At 40.4% G+C, this 22,596-nt stretch overlaps 1 protein-coding gene across 3 annotated transcripts in view; it reads right to left on the bottom strand.

Moving 5' to 3' along the window:
* The window catches only part of LOC121964149 (disks large homolog 1-like), a 136,926-nt gene that overhangs the window by 88,093 nt on the left and 26,237 nt on the right, over positions 1–22,596 (bottom strand). For 2 of the 3 annotated variants that reach the window (XM_042514371.1, XM_042514374.1), the window contains exon 5: positions 8,270–8,392. The exons of the other annotated variant lie outside the window; for it this stretch is intronic. In XM_042514371.1, the coding sequence (XP_042370305.1) occupies positions 8,270–8,392 (123 nt within the window). The remainder of the gene's footprint in view (positions 1–8,269; positions 8,393–22,596) is intronic. 3 annotated transcript variants of the gene reach the window in all.

The raw sequence follows: 22,596 nt of genomic DNA on the forward strand, positions 1-22,596 counted from the left end.
TGTCACCAGCTGCTGCTGTTGCTATTTTCATCGTCTCCTCAATTTTATCTTATTATTATCTCTTTCTTTTCCCTTTTCTTTTCTTCAGCTCCCTCAGGAGTGAGAGAGCAGCTGGCAGATGGAGAGATGAGGAGGAGGAGCTAGAGGAGGAGTTGGAGGAGGAGGTAAAAGGTGCAGGGCAGGTAGACAGAGTCCTCATAGAGTTGGAGCGTCAGTCAGTCCGTCTGGGTCTTTGTACATCCACTCGTCAATCCGTCTGCCCATCTGTCTTTGTCTTCCATCCATTTGTCCATCATCCCATCATCCCATCTTCTCTCTAGCCAGGAGAAATGTCCAAAATCCGCATCTCTGGTAGTCCAAAAATCTCCCCTCTTCAACTCCTTCCTCTCCTCTCTTCAGAGAGAAGACAGAGTGAGAGGGCGCGTGGGCCGGGCAACGACAGGATATGAGGATTGATTATTTAAGGGGGTTCACTCTTTCTCTCTGTCTTTCTCCACCCCACCTCTTCCTCTCTCCCTCCTCCTCTCTAGTCCAAGGAGATGACCAGTCAATCTCCCCTCTGTCACTGTGTGCGCTCCCATTAAATATGGAAGGAAGAAGGGAGGGAGGGACGGGTAGCTGGATGGATGTAAGGAGGGAGGTGGAAGGATGCAGGCGAGGAGGAGAGCATCTGAAGTAGGAGGACGGTTGTTAGAATCATTCTGCAACTCTTCTGTTTCTCCTCCTCCCCTCCCTCCTACATCTGTGATGTCGCTCCAAGTCTCACTCTCTCTTCTTGTCTCTCTCGCTCCATACAGTATATTATTCAGTCTCTCTTTCGCTCCCTCTCCTTTTCTCAACCGACCCCACACCCACTCTTTCTCTCTCCCTCTGCCTGTCTTTCAGCAAATTGTCTTTTCCAGTCTTTTATTGGAGCTGCAACCTGACGCCTCTCTCTCTCTTTCACTGTCAGATATCATTACTGGTACAAGCCACGCCCCTACATTCCTGCCAGCCAATGACAGATCCCCCCTACTCCAAATACACACACCAAACATGCGCACACACACACACACACACACACACACACACACACACACACACACACACACACACAAACATGCAATGATGCCTGTTGCAGGTTGAAAATGCTGAATGCCACAGAAGCAGAAAGCAAGTGCTAGTAGTGGCTAGACAGATAACAAGATAAATATGTTTTTGCGCGTGTGTAGGTGTGCTCAGGTGTGTGTGTGTGTCTGTGTATGTGTGGGAGAGAAAGAGAAATGCAAAAGTGAAATAAGAGAGAGACTTGCACCCAGTTACACCCAGTTACAACAATTCACACCAAAGCACTGAACCAACAAGTAGGCTTCTAATCTGTGTGGGTGTGTATGTGTGTATGTGTGTGTGTGTGTGTGTGTGTGTATATGTGTATGTGTGTGAATGTATGTGTGTGAGTGTCAAAGTGCATGCATTAATCAGTTTTATTTAAGTTTGTTGTTTATATATGCATGTGTGTTTGTGTGTGCGGGAGAGAGATCTTCTCCTGAGGCTGTTTCCAGACACTGCAGCACCCAGCTCTCCCACACACTCTCACTCACTCTCACTCATGCACACACACACACACATACACACACACACACGCACACAAAACACACACACACACACACACACACACACACACACACACACACAAAAACATACACACACAGAGACATACACGCGTAAAGCACGACTCCAGAATGGAAAACAACAGGCTGTTGCCGGGCACCAACTGAGATAAAAGAAAAGAGAAGACAGGAGAAAGGAGAGGAGAAAGTAGACAACCGAGCAAGCAAGTGTCCTCGCAGCATGCTTCAAGCATGGTATAAAGGCCCAGAGGCTTTAGCATGCAGTTGGGCCAAAGGCAAGCTAAGATACAGAGCAACCAGTCTTGCAGCACCTAGCTTCATCAGGCAGGTAACTCTGAGTGGCTCCAATTACCAGTTCACACAAACTAAACACAGCCATTTCCTGCAGTACAGCCCAGCGCCTGAGGTGTACAGCTAGCCTACACAGCTATCTTCGCCTCCCTGAGGATTAGCCACAGGTGGAGCAGGACCCCTGTCACAGCTTCTTCCTACGTTTCCTTGGGAACTGTGACTATGGCAACAGCTTTCTGAGTCCTGAAATACACCTGGTACTGGCTGACTAATGCGTTGTTTGCAAAGATCTAAAAAGATGTCACTGAGATTTCTTATGCTTTTTACATTTTTTTTATTAAACCTAATACGAAGAGACCTGCCTCATTCGTGGCAGGGAACGAGAGTGGGTGAGAGTGATTTTAAGTGTCCCCCTAATCTGGTTTGAATCACTTCTACAAAGGGGTTCTGTGACTAACACTTAACAGTTTGAATATAAAATAGCTGCGCTGAGACTACAAAGGCTACATATATTAACAGGCTTACTTCATAAAGTTACTGCTTAATTATCATTTTGATAAGAAAGTCACTGAGCAAAATGGGAAAGCTTGTGGGGGGAAAAGTGGATTTTAAGTGAGTAATTTCCATTATGGTCTAGTTTCCAGAAGGAAATGTTAGCATTGTACATATCTGCAAACCACGGTTACGTTACATTTGTATGTTTAATACATATCATAACAACATTTTGAAACTGAGGTGGTTCTGTTTACATATGTGAGCTGATTTCGTTATTGGTAGGTGGGGGTGGATAGTGCAACACATAGCAAGGCACCTGCCAAGCTGCAGACCGCTGCAAACAGCTGTTGGAGACCAACAAATAACAAAACAGGTTATTGCATTACCAGCATCAATTGTGTCACCAAAACTGATTATTATAAGCCAAACCATGATCTTTTCCTAACATAACCAAGTGTCCTTTGTGCCTAAACATTAACCACAGCATTGTCAAAACATACAGTCTGAACATATCCATTACATTATTATGTGCAAATGGTGGTTTATAAAAATGTTTTTTTAAAAATTCAGGTACATATATTTTCTGATCTATAATTTGGTGATTCAAGCCATTCAACAATTCACACATAATTCCCATCAATTTATTTGAAACACCAAAAATACAAGACACAAATACAAAATGAATCAAAATCAAGCCCCAAAAGCCTGTGGCCCTGTGAGTTAATGACTAATCAGCAACATGTCCACAATACCAGCGTTAATGTGCTGATGTGTTACATGTTTAGTATGCATTGTTTAGATTGTTATCATGCAAATTAGCAGTAACATAAGGTATATCTGGCTGATGGAAATGTTATTGATTTTGCAAATGTTTGGTCATAAACCAATATATTGGATACAATACAATTCTAGCCTAATGATTGCACTCCGTGTAAATTTGCAGTTGACAAAGGCTATTATGCTATAATTTATCATCAAGGATGAACGTCTGTATCAAATTTCATGGCAATCTATCAAAAGGTTATCAAGACATTTCACTTAATAACTTGTTCGATATAGTCTGGACCAAAGAGGTAGACTGACTGACATTCCCTGGAGGCACACTCTTGGCTTGGCTAATAAAAGCTGTGTATAGCAGTTTAATGGATAAATTCTTCTTGGTTGACAAATTCTTTAAAACAACACATGCAGTGTGATAATTGCAGAGCACAGCACTGAAACAACCTGAGCTTCTCACAACACCCACAAACAGTAAGGATAGAGCAAGACATCAATCACATCGCCCGCGATGTGAACACACTGTAAGAAGCTATCATCGGAGCTAACATAAATTACAAGTGGAACCGTATCATTAGCATCTGCCAGTCACTCTACAGCCAGTGTGTCTGCAGCTAGCCACCATGACAAAAAATACAATACTCTGACATGTCAGCTGACACAGCAACAATCCAGTGACACACTGTCTATATCACAACTAAGCCTGTCTCTGTGTGCCTCTTTCTTTCACTTTTTCCTTCTCTCTCTCTCTCTCTCCAGTCAAATGTCAGCCAGTGAATGCCGGCTCTATTAATATTTCAGGACCAATTAAATAAAAGCACACATCATGCATGTTTAATGTCTGACTGCTGAGAGAGCCAACTTTGCCCTTCCATCCTCTACAGGTATGCCGGGTTACTGATAGATAGGCCAGCATACAAATGCTGTGTCCACTTTTTTAACAAATGATTTGCTCCTTCTCCTGCCCTGGCTGTGGTCCCACCACAGACTGACCCACAACCTATTTTGGATACCAGCTCAGCAGGCACCAGACAGTCTGACCCTGTAACCCAGTAACAATGCAGTTATGTATGTTTGGCTGTAACACGGACTTCAATCCTATTGATTTTAGCACTGACTGAACTCTTATTAGTTTAGAAGCAGTAAAATCTGAAATAATAACATATTTGGTGAACAAGGTGGCCAACCAAAACCAAAACATAATGTCTACTTCCATATCCCTGTCACACTGTCTTAGCTCGCCTTCAACTTTAACATGGCTCAAAATCTTCATAAATATCAACTTTGTATTGTCAACAACCATAAATGGACACTGGTGCAGCTGGAAACACTGTAAAACGGCTGTCACGCAGATCCATACTGCGGTCTATTCTAGTGGTTCCTAACCTTTTTGGCTCCTCCCCAGCTCTTCCATTAGATCCCTTTCAGATTCAGATAAGGGCCATTTTGAAAAGCTATGTCAAGCTCCCCTGGTAAATACAGGAGATATAAAGCACAGCAGAGCAAGCAAAGCACCAGCTCCCAATAGACCAGGTCAGATATTTAGCCTCTCAGATTGTGTTTGGGAGTGGACAGGGCAGGTTATTCTTTGCACAATATTTTTATAATCCCAACAGATCAAAGTACCTAGTGTATTTTGAATGGTGTTGCTTGTAGTGGTGAATCAAGCCACAGCCTCAGAGCTGAAAAATGAAGCTAACTGCCTGATACAAAAACCCCAAAACATTTTACCTTCTAAAGCTAATTTCAAAATTCATGACAACTTTACAGGGGGTGATTTTTTTTTTTTTTTATGATTCAATTGTTTTCCCAAAGTTGTGCATAGTTAAGGGCAGGGCCCCTTTAGTGACAGGCTGTCTGTTCGATGCATCACCACAGTCTGTGAGTCGGATCGCAGCCCTCCCTTCTCCACAGCTCCAACCTCTAATCCAAATACGGTCACTTCTGGCTCCAAAAAAACTAAGATGGCAACTGCCAAAATGCCGAATTCGAGGCTTTTAAATGGCAGCCTACATACCAATGTGTGACGTCAAAGTAGCTATGTTAATTTTTTTATACAGTATTAATGATCCACAGATAATTACCATCCATTTCTGCTCTACGAAGCTTATAGTATGTTTCAGCTCATTGTTTAGCTATTTAGCCCCAACCTCGCAGGTTTGGTTTACCCACAAGAGGAAAAAATCCAATGTGCATCACCTGTCCGGCAGACGGGAAAAGTTAGCAACTAGCTAGTGATCATACTTGGGTATTAAGAGCCGGATATTTCCATTACAACGTGATCTCATTCTTTATATTTATATCTTTTATATTTTGACGCTTGAGCAGAAGCACCCAACATCACTATAACGATGCCAAGGGCAGCCTTTTGCACTGTATCTTGACATAGAAGGCATTCATGGAAAGTCAGAAGGGGTCAGCAGTTAGGTTTGGGCACCAAGGTACTTGGTTACGGTTAGGAAAAGATCGTAGTTCACGTTGATGACGTCAGTTGACTCACATGGCGGATGACTGATGTGACAAAATAACTAGTTGACTTTGAGTTTCACACAGGACACAAACAACGGTCTCTTTGGTCAAAGTCCTGTGCTTGTTGGACCCATCCACTTCCACTCCGACCCGCCTTACATACACTTTTGTGCTCTGTAAACTTTATCCGTTCTATTAGTCTCATACTGACACGGACAGGTTTACATTGGCGCTGCTTGAAAGCCCAGCTTGTCTCACAATGGCACCTATGGTGCATTTTGGTGCCCTGAGACCAGGTTCTCCCTCAGGAGTTGTTAGAGATCAAAACAGAGCATAAAGGAGAGTGAATAAAGAATTTATATCCACTAGGTGGCAAGAGACATGAATCTAAATGAAAGATGTTATTTGCTCAGTGCTTAAATATCCACTATATCAGGTTAAAAGGTCATTTTATCGGTCAGATTTCGCTGCCCCCAAGTGGCCAGGTTATCAGTTATTGTAGGTTTAAACATCTGAAATCAATTTTCCTCCAAAGAAAAAAAAGCAACATGACTCCCCATCTTTACCCTACTTTAAGGGTGAAGACATATGAATGGTTGAATATTTTGACTCTAAATATTTAAATAACTATAAGCTGCTCAGTTCCCTAAGGGTTTTGGTCAAGCTAGTTCTCTGCTGTTGCTTTATGTTATACTGTTATTCTACACAATGATTCCAGTCCATCATGACAAGCCAGATCCAAAACAGTTTTTAAAGACAATCAAAATCAAAGAGAATTGTTAAAAATACTCTATTTAATGCAAATGTGCACTACATGAATTGTCTCCTGAGTCCCGTGTCCGTCCATACTGAGGCAGAAATCACTATACACCTGTCAGACATTACAGTAAGTGTAGCGTAAAGGTCTTATTGACTCCTAATTTCTATTATGGTATCAGCAGGAGGGTAAAGAGATTCATTGAGGAGGCTTGATTTGGCCGACTGACAGGTTGATTAACATCCAGCAACAAATCTGCCCTCTGTCTCTGTGTCTGTCTGCCTGTAATTCTCTCTTTATCCCATCTCATGCCGCTCCCTGACCCTCTCTGTCTTTCCTTCCTTCCTAATTATCTGCATTAGCTTAATGACTAAGAGCCACTAAGGTCTCTGAGTGGCTTATGTGTGTCTTACTGTTTGTGTGTGATAGAAATACAGCAAGTGACTTTATATTGTTTCTCATCAGTCAGTCTCTGCAGTAGGTATAAATTTTTGTTGATGATGTTATTTAAGCAAAGTCAATTATACTGCTGCAGGGTCTGCTGCATTTCCTCTTCACTCTGCCATAAACTGTGTAACACATTTGTCAATAGTGATAACAATAAGCTCTGCTATTTCATTTATTGTGCCTCTTTACCAGCAATATTCAATCATTCAGTCATAATACTTCCAATTTAACAGTCTGATTTATTCAGTTTACTCAGATCTTGATTTGTGAAAGACCCACACTAGTTATTCCTCTGCCTCTACTGCCTCCAACAGTTTATAAATTGGAACTACATCTAAATTTATTCCACCATTGATCACTTATTTACTTTTTTCCAAATAAATATTCCTCATACAGACTAAAATAAGACAAAAGCAGCAGAAATGCAGATATTATCAGCCAGCAAACTAGATGGTGGGTAAAAGAGTAGGAGCCCAATATGAATTATTTATGATGCTTTTAGATTACATTTAGTTCTGATTATTAAATGATGATGTGAAAACACACAGGTTTATTTCTTGTGTAATCACATTCATGCTGAAACATGTCCACAGTACAAAGTGACACCAACTGTCGCGTCAGACAAAATAAACATCACAGCATTAGCATGCTCTGTGTTCACATGCTTCAGAGAAACAACTAGAAGATACAAGAAAAATGAATCTGTGTTTTGGTTTTGGCGTCAGGAGATTAGTGTGGTAAAGAGGTTATGTTGAAGTAGGTTTAAGTTATTTAAAAGCGGAGTGAGCATACTGCAGAAATATTATCTTAAAGTAATGCTATGTGTATTTTTTTTCTTTTTAATGTCCGTATAACAATCATATAGTCGTAAAATCAATTATATTACAAAGTATTATTACCATAAAAAACATAGCAGATATATATATTTTAATGGTACTTCTTCTCTAAATTAAACTATAAATCTTTTTTAAGGGGATATTTGAAAATGAATCCCTTCGCTCTCAGCTGCTTCCCCTCCAGTCTCCTTTTTATACAAATATAAACATGTTGGAAGTTATTTTTCCTTCAGTTTTCTTCCCTTGCACCATCTGCCACTGAGACATCTGGCACTTTAGCTGCATTTGCACAGAGTGTCCTATTAAAGTTGCCTCTCTTATTAACAGATTATTGATGCTAAAATGTTTGTGAGGTGTTGAGGCAGGTTTTCTGTGAATCTCAAGCGATGCGACAATTCCCACAAATTCACAGGTCTTAAGATATCTGCAGAACTTTCTCACAAAACTGAAATGAATGAGGTGTAAAAAAAAAATGAACAGCATGCTCATATAAGCGGAACTTCATAGACGAGACACGACTGAAAAATAACAATGTCACAGACGAACAAAGCCACGAACGCATGCGATGGGCTCGGAGGCAGGATTACCTGGTAGTAGGCGTGACTGTGTGAATAGAGGGAAGAGAAAGGCGGGGCTGGGACTTCGTTCAGCCTCTCTCCCTCTGGGTGAGGCCACGCCTCGTCATCAAAGGGAACCTCAGGTGATTCTACCTACGATGTACAGACAGAGCTCAGCATGGTGCAACACACACTCACACACACGTACAAACACTGTGGCTCACAATATGTACAAGATGTACTGCAGTCTGATTATTGCAAAAGTGGCTGTCTGTCACATAACATTTATACATGTCCACAGCTGTTGTCTATATTTGCCTATATTCTAGATCCCCTCATTCAGACTTGAGGGTTAATTCATTAAACTCAAATATTCAGAAGATAATGTGTTGGCCAGACAATACAAACAGCAGTAACTGCCAAAAAAGTGAAGCTGAGAAAAAAGGGAAAAGTTTTAAAGCTCCATTATGATTTAGGGGGATCCATTGGCAGGATTAGAATGAAATATTCATAAGTATGTTTTCCTTGGTGCATAATCACCTGAAACTAAGTTGTGTGAGCACTCTATGGAGTCCGCCATGTTGCAACACCATGTTTCTACAGAAACCCAGAACAGACAAATCAAACACTGGCTCTAGAGAGGCAATTTATGTTTTTACATTACCCGAAGGCCACCATAGGTTCGCCATAGGCAGGGGTGACCATAGGAATATACAGTTGGTTGCAATCTGCAACATCACTGCTAGATTCCATTAATCGTACACACCTTTAAGGTCACTTAGTAAAGTGCGTAATAGTTACATGAGCTGTAAATTGTTAATGTTATGCTTTTATAGGCAAAAAGGGAGCCGTCAGATAAAATCAGATAATGTAGCCTGTGTTTGTGTAATGCAAGGGGCATCCAAACAAGGCTGCTCAGCTTTTAGCAGGATTAGTTTATCTGGTGTTTTTCAATTTTTTTTCTTTGTTTTAGTATATTCTATATATAGGATTTAGCCACTGCCTTATGGAATAACAAACTCTTGGTGATATATTGGAGCTTCAAAATAAAAGTTCATTCTTTCTAACTTCAACTAGACGAAGCGTAGTCATTGTGGTTTAGTTATATACGTTTTTTGTTTCTTTGTTTCTTTAACATTTCTATGGCATAATATTTTGCAATATTCTGCAAAAACATGTAAAAAAGAAATATATAAATAGAAGATTCTGACTTTAACAAAATTTTGACCACATCTGCATTTTGACTTCGTTGGGCTGAGCAGATGAAGAGGAAGAAGAGAAGTCTTCAGTGCTCTATTTTTAAAAATATGTATATGTTACGTCACAACACATTACATTTTATATTTATGTATTATTTATATGATGTATTGAAAAGTGAACATAAATGTGCACTTAAGATAAATTACAGAGTACAAGAAGCAGAAAGTGCAAGTGTGTGTTTGTGTGTGTGTGCGTGTGTGTGCAGTGAGAGAGAGAGAGAGCGAGAGAGAGAGAGAGAGAGAGAGAGAGAGAGAGAGAGAGAGAGGGAACATGCACATGGGGAGAACAAGGTGGTGGGTCCATCTGTCATGCAGAAGCTAGCCAGATCCAGCACCTGTGGTCACACACACACACACACACACACACACACTCACACACACACACACACACACACACACGCACGCACGCACACCATTGCACCATTTGGAAAGGAGGAGTTCTTGAAATAGCCTTAATACCCAAATACACCAACTGCAACACACACATTCACAGTTTCTCATCACAGCTTTTATACAGTCAGACAGGTGATGAGCAGTTGAAATGGATCTGTTTGTCGAGAACGATGGTGATAAAGATGTCATGGTGGGCCTGAATATTGACGCCCTTAAGCCACGACCATGAAGCAATTGGAGATGTACCTGAGTGCTACTAAGGGGATGAGGAATACAGCCTAAATGTCTTTAGCTGTATTTTCACAGACAAACATTTACTGCACATTGTTGCCATACAGTCAACAGAGATCACAGATGGAAATCTTTATTGATGGATGGATGGATACAAAGATAAACAAATCATTCTAACTATCAATATCAACACTCATATGGGCCTTTCAAGCCCCCTCGTTGATCCAATACTGAAATGTTGATGGACTGGAAGTTAAAAGAAGCCACAAGGTGGAGCTACACACCAACATTTCCTTCACCACAGTGTCAAAACCTTCAGTTATGACCAAGGCTTTCTCCAGGAGACAAACTTTGAACTGTGGGTGACTGACAGCTGAGTCAGTGCAGAGACACACGAATGACAGTGTCTAATGACTCGGTGGAAAACTGACACACCACTAACACACACTCCTCGGCATCAACTGCCTGCAGCATGCCGAAGGCGATTGTAACTTTCCCCAATACACATACACACGTTTTACTACTGACAACGTAAGAGCTGATTTAATGAAAGTAAGACACTAATAATCAGTCATGCCAGAATTTAGAAAGGATGACATATCAGTGGGGGTAGAAAATGTCTGAAAAGAGAGTAGACAATGAAAACAAGAGAAAATTGAAGAAGCAAAGGAATCCTGGGTAATTTGAAGTCTTATTTGTACTGTCTGTCAGCTGTTTTCAAATCACAATAAAGCCTCTTTTGGCTTATGATTTGTTTTTGAGGGTTTTTTTTTCTGAGAACCATAGGGAAAATCGCTGTGTTAATGGCCCTTTCATCACCTTCTTTGCTGCCATATAACTCAGTGTGGTAGTAAGTAATTTGATATTCTTAGTTTGCATAATGTTATGTAATTTTTAATGGACTTTTGGCCTGCTTTTGTTAGATCGAACACATATAAAGACCATAAATATGATTCTCTAGACACAACAAGTCAAAATAACAGTAAAGTGGTGCGAGGAAAGTCAGCAAAAGAGACACATGATGGGGCATAATGAGGTGTGTGTTTTGTGTGTGTGTTGAGGAATGAGTGTACAGCGTGGAAACAAATGTGAGGAGAGTGTGTGTGGTCAAAGTTGTGTACTAGTACAGTGATGTAAGCGCTAATCTGCAGACAGATACAGCCCAATCAACCAAAATAAAAAGATTACCAGGCGACGCGGCGCGATTATGAGTGTGTGTGAGAGAGATAGAGGGGGGCAAAGAAAGAGAGACAAAGAGAGAGGGAGCCAGACAGTCATAGACCGAGTGCAGAATAGAGATAGTAATGGGCCTCATTACTAAAAAATGGGACAAGGATTCAGCTGAATCCCTGCATGCACGGTTCTGCAAAAGTATTCTCCTGGTACAAAGAAAGGCTCTATGCATGGAAGGAAATTTAGGCCAGTATCCTTGACTTCTAAGTACTTTCAAAAGAGACCTTTTTAATTCTGGAGTCGTATTGAAACAGGTCTCCTTGCTTCTGTCTGCACTCGAACTTAAAAAAGGAGGTGCCTCTGCCACTTCGCTGCATCCTGAGTAAAAGCCAAAAGCTTTAAAAATAGAAGCTGATGGTATTATATCTGATATCAGACCAAACTCTGAATAAATTATGACATAGTCACAATAGACATGAAGCATATCACTGCTGCTGGCTAAAATTCTTTTATCTCTGACATGTCATCTTTTCAGGGACTATGACAAACAGGCTTAATTTAAGCTTGACTGCATTATAATTTTTATCAGTATATCCAGTGGTGTTTAAAAAAGGTTTCAAATGCCCAAGGTTCTCAAAGGACTGCAGTCATTTTAGAGTCAGTTTAAAGGGAAAGTCTGTGATTCAAAACACAAGATTAAAAACCCTGTCACCTACAAATTACAATTATATACAGTTAATGTACCATGGTAATTGCATTTAGAAGGAAATGTAATGCCATCCAAGTTACTTTTTTTACATTATAAGCAATTTTTTAAAATTGTAAATGATCGTATTTGCAAATACTCAGTAGAACACATTTCATCTCATTTTCCTATACTTTCCACTCTTGTGATAAAATATCTACTCATAGCAAGTAAAGCAAGACTAAAAAAGCAGATTAGGGAGAGATTGTGGTCATAGTTGAATATAATCATATGCTGAGTCTGATATTTCATACTCGTGTGCTATTAAGTACACTGAAACTGACACAAAACTATGTTAAACAATACAAATACTACAAATATTTGGTAGAGTATGCGATTTCTACTGAAGCTGAGAGCAGCCGGGCCTCCAAATATTTTTTGGATGCAGTCATCTCGAGGTCACAAGTTGATTTTATCATCTCTAAAAAATCATTTTGTTATCTTGTGATAAGGGTAAGAGTTAAAGATAACAAAATACGTTTTCTCGAGATAAAATAACTGATTTTGATTTCAAGATATGAGAAAAATTCAAAGCACAGCCATTGTCTTCTTCCGTATAGATTCTGAATGCAGCAATAGTGAACAGTGTTTGAAAGCATGAGAAATTAGGTATTTAGGTATCAAGATTTAACCAAAGCCACACTCTTTCCACATGTGGGATGTATACCCTCTGGTTTCAAAATCCCTGTTTCTTCCCATTAAACATAATCAGTTACATTTGTCACAAAACAAAACTGGTAAAACAAATTTGTAGTACATAAACGGGTTTAGGATTGGAACATACTCTCCCTCCCAAATTGATTTACAGACACTAAATAACAAATCAAGAACAAGTGATAAGTTGTTGTATTCTTTTGATACTATTAAGAGGTTGTTTGTAATAATATTTTCTTAAACACTGAAGGAAAACAGGACTGTTCTTTCAATTATGATCAACCCACACTGCACCTCAATTATGTATGAATACTTCAAAATGTATGAGCTCAAAAATGATCCATTGGGCCTTAGTCAAAATAGAGTCAAAATATAAAAATCAGCAGAAGGTTTCAGAGAACAGCAATGACATCTGACCTGAAATATGCATCATTTGTCTGCAAAATTATTGTGACATACAGACTGACAGATAGACAGACAGAATCTCTTGGGCAAAAATGATGTAAGAGTGAGCCCTGAGCCGTGTATGTGTTTCAGAGACGGGCAGGTAGATGGTGAAGATGTGATGGGGAACAAATTGACAGTGACAGTGTTATATCTGTGTGTTTGTGTGTGTGTTGTGTGTGTGTGTTGTTTGCCATACTCATGAAAGAGCTGAAGCCTTAGTTACCTGAGCGGGCGTGATGTGTGTGTGAGTGACGTATCCATGAACGTGCTGAATCTGCGACAGCTGCCGCTCCGCCACCTGAACCAGCTCCGCGCCCCGCAGGTCACCGTGACGACCCAGAGATCCATCCCTCCCTTGTGATCGTTCCCTTTCTCTCTCCATGCTTCCCGCAGGCCCTCCTTCTCTCCTCCAGGTGCCCCCTTCCCTCCATGTACCTCCTTCCCTCCACGTCCCTCCTTCCCTCCCCTCTCTCCCCAGGGTCCCCCCGTCCCTCCCCACAGGCCCTCCATCCCTCCCTATGGTCCCTCCATCCCTCCCCAGGGTCCCTCCATCCCTCCCCAGGGTCCCTCCATCCCTCCCCAGGGTCCCGCCGTCCCTTAGCTCTCTTGCTACTCCCATTGGGTGCTGATGGCAGGGGTGTTGGTGGAGTTTTGGGGCACCTGGTGATGCCCCTTCCTCTTCTTGATACCGATACTTCTATGGTGAGAAAGGAGGAGGAGGAGGAGGAGGAGCAGCAGAGGACACCAAAAGGTAAAGGAGAGGAAGGACCAAGAGAAAGTAAGAAAGAAATGTCAAATAAAAAGAGGAAGGAGATGGTTGGGATGATGAGGTATGATGAGGAAGCGGGAAGAAAAAACACAGAAGAAGAGAGCGATTAGTTCAGAAGCAGAAAAGATTTAGTCAGGCTGGAAAAGAAGGATTAGTGCAAATTGCAACCAGCATAAAAGAGCATAGCAGAGTGTGTCGTATGAGTGAGTGGGTGTGTGTGTGTGCGTGCATGTGTAATGAGATATTTTTATAGTACAGTCCTTATGTGTCAGCACATGGGGCAGTCCAGGTGTACACCCAGCGTGGTAGTAATTGTTTCCTGAGCTTCCTGTACTGTACATATGTGAATGAACAAACACACTCACATCAAACACATACACACACAAACACAAACACACACACACACACACAGGACTTGAAACAGAAGTTTTTAGGCAAAATGAGATGCAAAACTGAATGAGGACAGAGAGCGAGAGATTAGCCGCCTTAGGGAATCACCGTTTCTTTCTCTCCTCCTCATCTCTCTATACCTTCATCGCGCCTCTTTTCCTTCCACAACTACAGTAAAGCCTTGCTGTTTCCTCTCCCTTGTCTCCTTACCCGTTCCCACGCGCTCTCCCTCGCTTCCCTTCATCTTTTAAGAAATAATATTTGATGTTTCTTTCTGCTTTACTGGACAGAGTAAAGTGGAGAGAGGCAGTGAAGCTGAGGGAGGGGGAGGGCCGACGGGTCCTAAGCTAGTTGTGAGTCTGTGACATTGTGGTTACATTGTGTGCAACTTAGCCAGCTGAGCAGCTGAGAGGACGGCCTTTCTGTATACTGAATGCACACTCACTCACATACAAGGAAACTTTTAAACGAGAAAGGGTCATTACATCAGTGACAGCATTTGAATTTTGCCTTGGTGCCAGGCTTCGGTGCCACTTCTATTGAACTCAATGAAGCCAGAATGGCAAATCCCAGTATAACCAATCATATCTTTGTTGTTTCACCTGGTGCCTCCGTGCACCAGTCAAGCTGCACTTTCGGTTTACATCCATGTCTGTGAAAGCATGGATGCTTCACACACAGAAGATCTATACAGTCGGCCAAAAACATTTTGTATGAGGTCACCTTGACCTTGACCTTTGACCTTCAACCTTCACCTGATTATTATCAGTTCATTCTTGAGTCCAAGTGCACGTTTATGCCAAATTTGAGGTAAACCGCCTCAAGGTTATCTTCAGATATTCCGTTCACGAAAATGACACGGATGCAAGGTCACAGTGATCTTGACCTTCAATAAACAAAATCTAGCCAGTTCATCCTTGAGTCCATGTGGACGTTTGTGCTAAATTTGAAGAAATTCCTTTGAGGCGTTCTTGAGAATGGGACGGACATATGGACAGATAGACAACATTGCCTCTGGCTATGGCTGTTGTGGGCACGGAGGCATAATGAAAGTAATAAAGACAAGAGTTTCACATAACAAAATCAGACTCCTCAAAAATACTAAAACCATAACACAAACACATCAAATTAGCCCATTTCAAACAGCAAAACTAAGTGGCACCAATTCAAAATTTTAATGCTGTCACTGATATCATAGCCTTTCTTTCTTTTGTAGTTTCCTTGCTTACATCCAGGCAGTATACTGATGATGTGAGTCCAGGTAAAATCTCCCATCCCTCTTTTTTTTTCAATTTAACCGATCAAAAGAGGAGATACTGATAAAAAAGAAGCTGAAGAGTTCAGGGAGGATTTTTAAAGCTCTGAGACATATAAGATGTTGATTCTCTGATCATATCAACACCAAGATAACAAAGTAATTTCTGCTAGGACACACAGCTAATTACTATAGCCCAAAAAATGACACTGCATCTAAGTAGAATCCAGTTACTCATTTCACATATTGGACTTCAGGTATTGGACTTGAACCCAGGGTTAAAGGGACACTTGACTCCAAATAAAAGTGACAATCTGCACTGTGTGAAGCGCCCATTTAGAGGATTTGAGCACTCACATGGTAAGACTATTTGTACCACAGCGGAACACTTATATGGAGAGATACAGCAGTTGAGAAGCTACAAGCCTGGAAGTGTCATAACAAGTGCTGTAGCAACTCTGAGGTGTGCAATCCCATGTCAAACAGAAAGGAAACTAAATACATCAGGAAAACCAAGAATTATAAATTTTTTGCATAATGCGTCTTTTACATCATAAATTGCAGCTGGTGGTTTATTTTAGTTTTTCCATAGTGTGTGACTGTCAGTCTATATACACATTACTTTGACACAAAAACAGAGTGACAACATCCTTATATCCAGTCTACGAAAGTCAAAAATGTAATCCAGTTTAGCTTGATATATTGTACAGTAATGTGTTGGTGTCTTATGTAATCTTTGCTGTGATGTAAAAGCCTCCTGTTGATTTAACAATATGTTTAAAAATAATTATTGGAATGTCAAGTTTTTATTACAGTCTAACAAGCAATAATTACATCACTTTTTTCCATTTGTTGTTCTGTCACATTCTGATGAGCTAACTCAAGAAGAATGCTCAGATTTCATATTACTTTATGTATCATTGAGCCCGTTCAACTACCATATATGAAAGGTGTACATGAAGGTGAAGAAAGAGGCTGGACAGATACTTAATTTTAAAAATTAAAAGAAATGTGGACAAATATGTACAAATAATACATTAGTATAAGGTGGCAGTGTTCTAGGCACAACCACTTAAACCAAGACCAAGTTAGAGTGTATAAAAACTGAGGTAAGACCAAGACTTTTAGGGGATGAGACCAAATCAACACCAGACCTGTGAGAGCCCCACACTGCATGACACACTTTGGATAAAAAGTGGAACGTACAAACCATGCAGGCACTCCTCAAATTCATCTAAAAGGTCCACATTCCCATATGAACACCCAGAAAACAAATGAAGATTCCTCTTCATTCACCTCTTTCATTGCTATGCACTGTATATAAATGTGAGTGTATAGGTGTACTATGAGAAATGTCTTCATAAAATAATCAAAAGACACAGGGGAATTTTATGAATGAGAATTTTTGTTTTCTATAAGAACACAAATACAAACATTAGGGAGCTGAAATCACCTTCACCATCTTTATTCAACACTCCTTGTTTATACAGACAGTTAAATAATATATTCAAAAAGTGGTCTCAACTCTGGTCTTGTGACCTTGACCAGTCTCGAGTACTACCAAACTGTACGAGGGGGATTTACATGCCATGTATCGAGTCAGAAATGCAGCCTTTCTGACCCGGAGAGAGGTTTAGGTTGAGTTGATAATTCAATAAGCAAAGCCAAACCAATAACACCATTATACAAATTCAGCCTGCAGCCTAACAGGATAGATAGATTATCCTCCCCTACAGTGAGCCAGACAGCCTCACAGTCTGTCCCATTAATATGACATTTGACCTTTTGGCTTGCCATCTCTCTAGGTAACCAACAGGAAGCCAGAGCTGGCTTCCCTGAGTGTTTTCTTGTATTAATCAGAAACCTGTATTCACAATCATACTGCAGCGACTTAAAACCAATGTGTTTCCTACAAGGTCATTCACTTAGTGTGGGGTAAAGAGGTTAGGGGTTCAGATATAGGGATCAGGCATATAGAAGTGATGGTCACGGCTATAGGGACAAGTCTCCTGGGAATGAATGAATGACAAAATCAAGTGCTCCTGTGTGATTTATCATACAGCTTCCCTCGTGTCTCTAAAGCAGTAACTACATAGCCCACAGTCTTAATTAAACATCCCTCCCAAGAGAGACATTTTTGTTCTCAAGCCCAGACTGTTAAAAAAACACTGTTATTGGTGTTCCTCCTGTCATGGGTTATATAGTCATAAACTTGAAGTATCCTTGATTTCTAAGGACATAAACCAAGCAATTTAGGATGTGATCAGTCCAACTCCTTCTTTAACATCCACTTACTGGCAGCAAGTGTACTGGCTTAATAGAGCAATGTCATTGAAACATTAGAGCTCAAACACTACACTTGACCCTACGCTACAGCAGAGTGTCATCTTGGTCAGCAACAAGATGCAAAAGCTATTTTAGAAATTGTGTTTTGGAGCAGGGAGTGGGCGGGTGCTTTGCACAGGAGAGCACATCTGTGCAGAACAGTATCAGCTAATTCCTGCGAATTCAAATAGACGTGGCTGTGCATGTGCTCTCCCCCTGCCTCCCCTGCTGCATGCTTTAACCTCATTTAGACCGGGATTGGGAGTAAACACTAAATGAACTGATCTGAACCCGTCTCGTGACCTTCAGCGCATTTCATTTCCTCTCCGCCCCTTGGCCTGATCTTTTCATTCACTGTCGACTTGCTAATTAGTCAGAAACGCCTCAAAATAGTCTTAAGAGCAGCGGTTGAACGGCCAGGCACTAAGACCCTGAAGAGACCCTGGCTCACACTGTTGTCACAACACTGCTGCTACTGCCCTCTGCACTCACACGCACGGGGACACACACACATAGTCAGACATAATCCTATATTTGGCGTTTCATTTTAACATGGCACAAGAACACCTCTGAATGAATTAATGCATGAATGGACAGAGACACAAATATATCTCTTCCTACATCCCACTGTGTGCATGTATGTGTGAATCTGCTTGCTCGACTAACAAGAGCAGAGCTTTCCTAATCAGGACTGTGCCTGCAGATAGCCTGCTGAACACTAACACACACATACACACAGACACAAAAACACTAACGCGTGCACACTGTTGCTGTCATGTGTTAGTGTGTCAGCCAGTCTTGCGTAGCCAGAGAAACGTGACTAGATTGGGAGCAGATTCAGCATCCTCGTACATGTCTATGTGTTGGTTTGTATCTCTGTGTGCATGTGTTTGTGCATGTTGGTTTGTATCTGTGTGTGTGTGCGTGTGTGCGTCAGAGTAAAGCCAGGCATTAGTCACGCTTGGTGAGATATGAAAGAGCAGGGGATCCTCTGCCGTAAGGGACTTCTCACACACACACACGTGCCTTCATCTCTTTCTCTATATCTTTTCATTCTCTCTATCTCCCACATCACGCTCTCTCTCTCACACTTTATTGGCATCAAGTACAAAAGTACTTATTGCCAAAGCGAGAACCACAGATAACAGCTGATGACCAAATTCATTTAGCAACAATAAGAATGTGACAGCAACACACACAAATGGCTTAGTTACAGAGAGTCAGCCAATGACGGTGAGAAGACATTCGTCTAAGGAATTACTTTTTACAGATTTCAGTGAAGTCTCTGTTTTGCTGCATGTGCATTATTGATACATTTTCTCTCCTGCTTATAGTATAATTTAAAATTTCTCAACTATAATATATAATTCAGAAATTCTGTCTGCAGTGCATGGTTCTGATCTCAACATCCTCTCTGAACATGCCAGATACCATATAGTGATGTGATATCACTGAACGGTGAAGAGCTACTGAGAGAACAAGGTCACACTAAAAGTTAGACATGCGCCAACTGGATGGGGTATTTACAGTTTTCAAAAAGCTAAAAATCAGACATATTAAAAAGCTCACCAGTATCCACATGGAATTAAAACCTAAGATCAACAAAAAAGTTGGAAATGTTTTTAAACTTCTCAAACTTGCTTGCTTGGAAGTATCAACATTAAAAAAAAAATTAAAAAACAGCACAAAATTCATAATTAAAAGCAAATGCGATGAAAACAAGCAGCATAGCATGGCTCTATCTTAATGATAAAATTGAAGGTTTGTCATACATATCTTCAACACATCTAAAACATCTGATCTGCCAGCTTAAATGCATAATGCAGAAGTCAATAGATCTAACCTGAACCGACTTCACCAGGGCTTCAGTCAGTGAAGTCTCTTCAGTAAAAATAAACAGACCTGAGCAGAAATAGAGGAACAGATTCATCTATTTTAAATGTGTTGAAACGTCTGACCTAGTTAAGGTGTGTTTGATTTATCTTCTCAGGCACTTAAACAGCCTTAGCAATGGACACATTGCTGGCAGGTAAAATGAATGTGGCTCACCCTCATGTATATGAGATGTACTCTCCTCCGCCACTGTATGTGTCGGAGCTGTCGAGCTTGCCTCTCCTCTTGTATATTACACTACTTTGACGAGTTATTCTGATCAAACTTTACACTGTATGTTTTCTGTGTCAGCGTCTGCTCACTCTATGGGATTCAGTATCAGTCGGATTCGATCAATTCTGATGACAATTCAGCTAATCAATCAATCAGGTACAGTGCAGGCATATTACTGTAGTGAGAACAGCCTACCATACACTTCATTTTGTCATTAACTGCAATTTATTTTATGAATCTTTCTTAGCCAAAAGTAAAATTAAAATGAAATATGTTAAATGAACTGCTTTCCAATTCTTTTTGTATGAGTTGGAAGAGCTAACTTCCGCTGATTTCGGCACAATTATGCATAATTCTTTTGTGCTGAATTCCTGTAACACAGTGCAACATAGCATAGCATTACAAAATTGAGTGGTTGTCATAATACCCCCAGAGAATTATATTGTGTATATTTGTTTATGTAAATAGTTTTATGTAGTTACATTTTGCTTTATCACTAAAAGCCTTTTGTAAAGCCTGGTCCCACTTTTGAGTGCCAACCACAGTCCACCAAATTGTGAACGCTGTCACAATAAACAGCATGTCCATGCTTAATTGCCAGTGTTCAATAAAAATAAATCCCAATTCAAACTGGTTCCAATTCAAAACCAGTGATTAATACACAAGACTTCCTGGACAGGAACTCTTCAAGGGAAACTTTGGGATGTTTAAATATGGACCCTTTTTCCCCAATGTTTTTTGCCTAAGGGACCAATGGAGACAACAATTTTTGACATTAGTTAAGGATTATTCAAGGCCAAAACAGGCTGCAATGTAATCACATGGGACAATAGTTCACCCTCAATGTACGTCCACTTAAAGTGTGTGCTAATACGCAAAGATGTTTTTATAAGTGTCTGACAAAGAAAAAAAAAACATTTTTCTTTACTTTTCGGTTGATCCTGTCTATTTTTCTATTTAACCAACTCTTGCTCAAGGAGAAGTCTCATTCTGAATCCTTGTGACTTGTGTTGTTTTAAAAAAAACATACCAAACAAACCATATCACACGAATGGTAAATATAAACTTTTTATTTCTCTATAGAGTCCTTGGTGAATGACGATCCACTATTGCCTCAAGTGATTACACTGTGGTCTGTCATGGCTGCAGGGCTATACAGTTAAAACAATTTTGTTGTAAACGGTAAAGGATTTCCTCCTCTACCTGAGAAAAAATAGATCTTTATTAGCCCAAAAAGGCAAATAAAGAAAGTTGGATGTCCATAACACAGGCACAGTACAAAAACCTCATTACTGTACATGACACTATAACTTCTCCAGGAACGCTATCTGCTGACTCAATACTTGAAGGGCATAGAGTCGTCCTTAAGGGACCTTAGTAAGGTACAGTAGTACTCAAGTTTTTTAGCCAATCGACTGGCCAATTTGTGTGAAAGATAAAATGTATACAAAATGTGATGTGCAGTAATTCTCCCAAACTCATATATAAACACTGATTGACTTCCCATTTCAAACTGAAAATGTTCATCATGTGAAAGTTCACCTAAAATGGTAAAAGATTCACTGTTACACCAGCATATCTTATAGACTCAACAACCCTAATAATTATTAAAGTCTGTCATTCCTCTGAAGACACTGATAACGTCACTCAAGAGGTCAAACACTGTTCTTTTGCCATGCAATTACTGTAGAGCTTTACGGTTACAAATTGTATCTTTCATATGGTTAATGTGTTCATGTGAAAGCAAAGACCGCACCTCCTACAGCTGCCTCTCATTCAAAGACTTTTAACCAGCTGACTGCATTTTCTTCATTATTTTGTCACTGGATTTGTTTAAAATATTCCAAGCAAGAGGTGGACAAAAAGATGCATCCATGTGTAAACTATTTAGATATACACAAGTGCAGATTAATCAAGTATTGCCTCGACCCTAGCCATTCTTGACAGATAGAAATACAGAATATAGTGTCATGCTGACCGACACGACCATCTCTCAAAAGTCTGATCCACAGAAGAAAAAGCCCTTAGCAACTTCTTACCATCCTCGGGACACACTCGTTACTCTCTCCAGCTATACTTGTAGAGGACAAAAACAGTGCTCCTGCTGTGTCACACACTCATGTTGAGTCTCTCTCTCTCTCTATAGTTCCAGCCTAGCAGTTGTCTCTCGGCCTGCCTCTATCTAACAGGCTGTCATTGTGAGGTGATCTAATAGGACAGAAGTGAAGTCCATACAGTTTATTATGGCCTCACTGCTGAACTGGACATCAGCAAACCCATGCATACACACATACACAGATACACACCGTCCACTGTTCCTAATGTAGCATCTTATTAGTATAGCACATTAATTTGTCACAGAAAAATGTAACAAAAATGTAACTCTCTGGTTTAAAAATGTTCTATCGGTTTAACAGTCAAACTGTAAACAAAGTGTACCTTTTTAAAATATGTATATTGTCTTTGTATTTCTGTGTATCTCTGACTCTGTTTCTCAAGCTCATGTCCAGTTTTCACTGCGCTATTTAGACAAGTTTATAGACCCATTTCCGGAGCCATTTTTGGGTTAGCTGTGTGTTTAATGGCTATTCAAAGATGCAGCACAGTGTA

The sequence above is a fragment of the Plectropomus leopardus genome, chromosome 3 (assembly GCF_008729295.1).
Source record: "Plectropomus leopardus isolate mb chromosome 3, YSFRI_Pleo_2.0, whole genome shotgun sequence".
NCBI lineage: Eukaryota > Metazoa > Chordata > Actinopteri > Perciformes > Serranidae > Plectropomus > Plectropomus leopardus.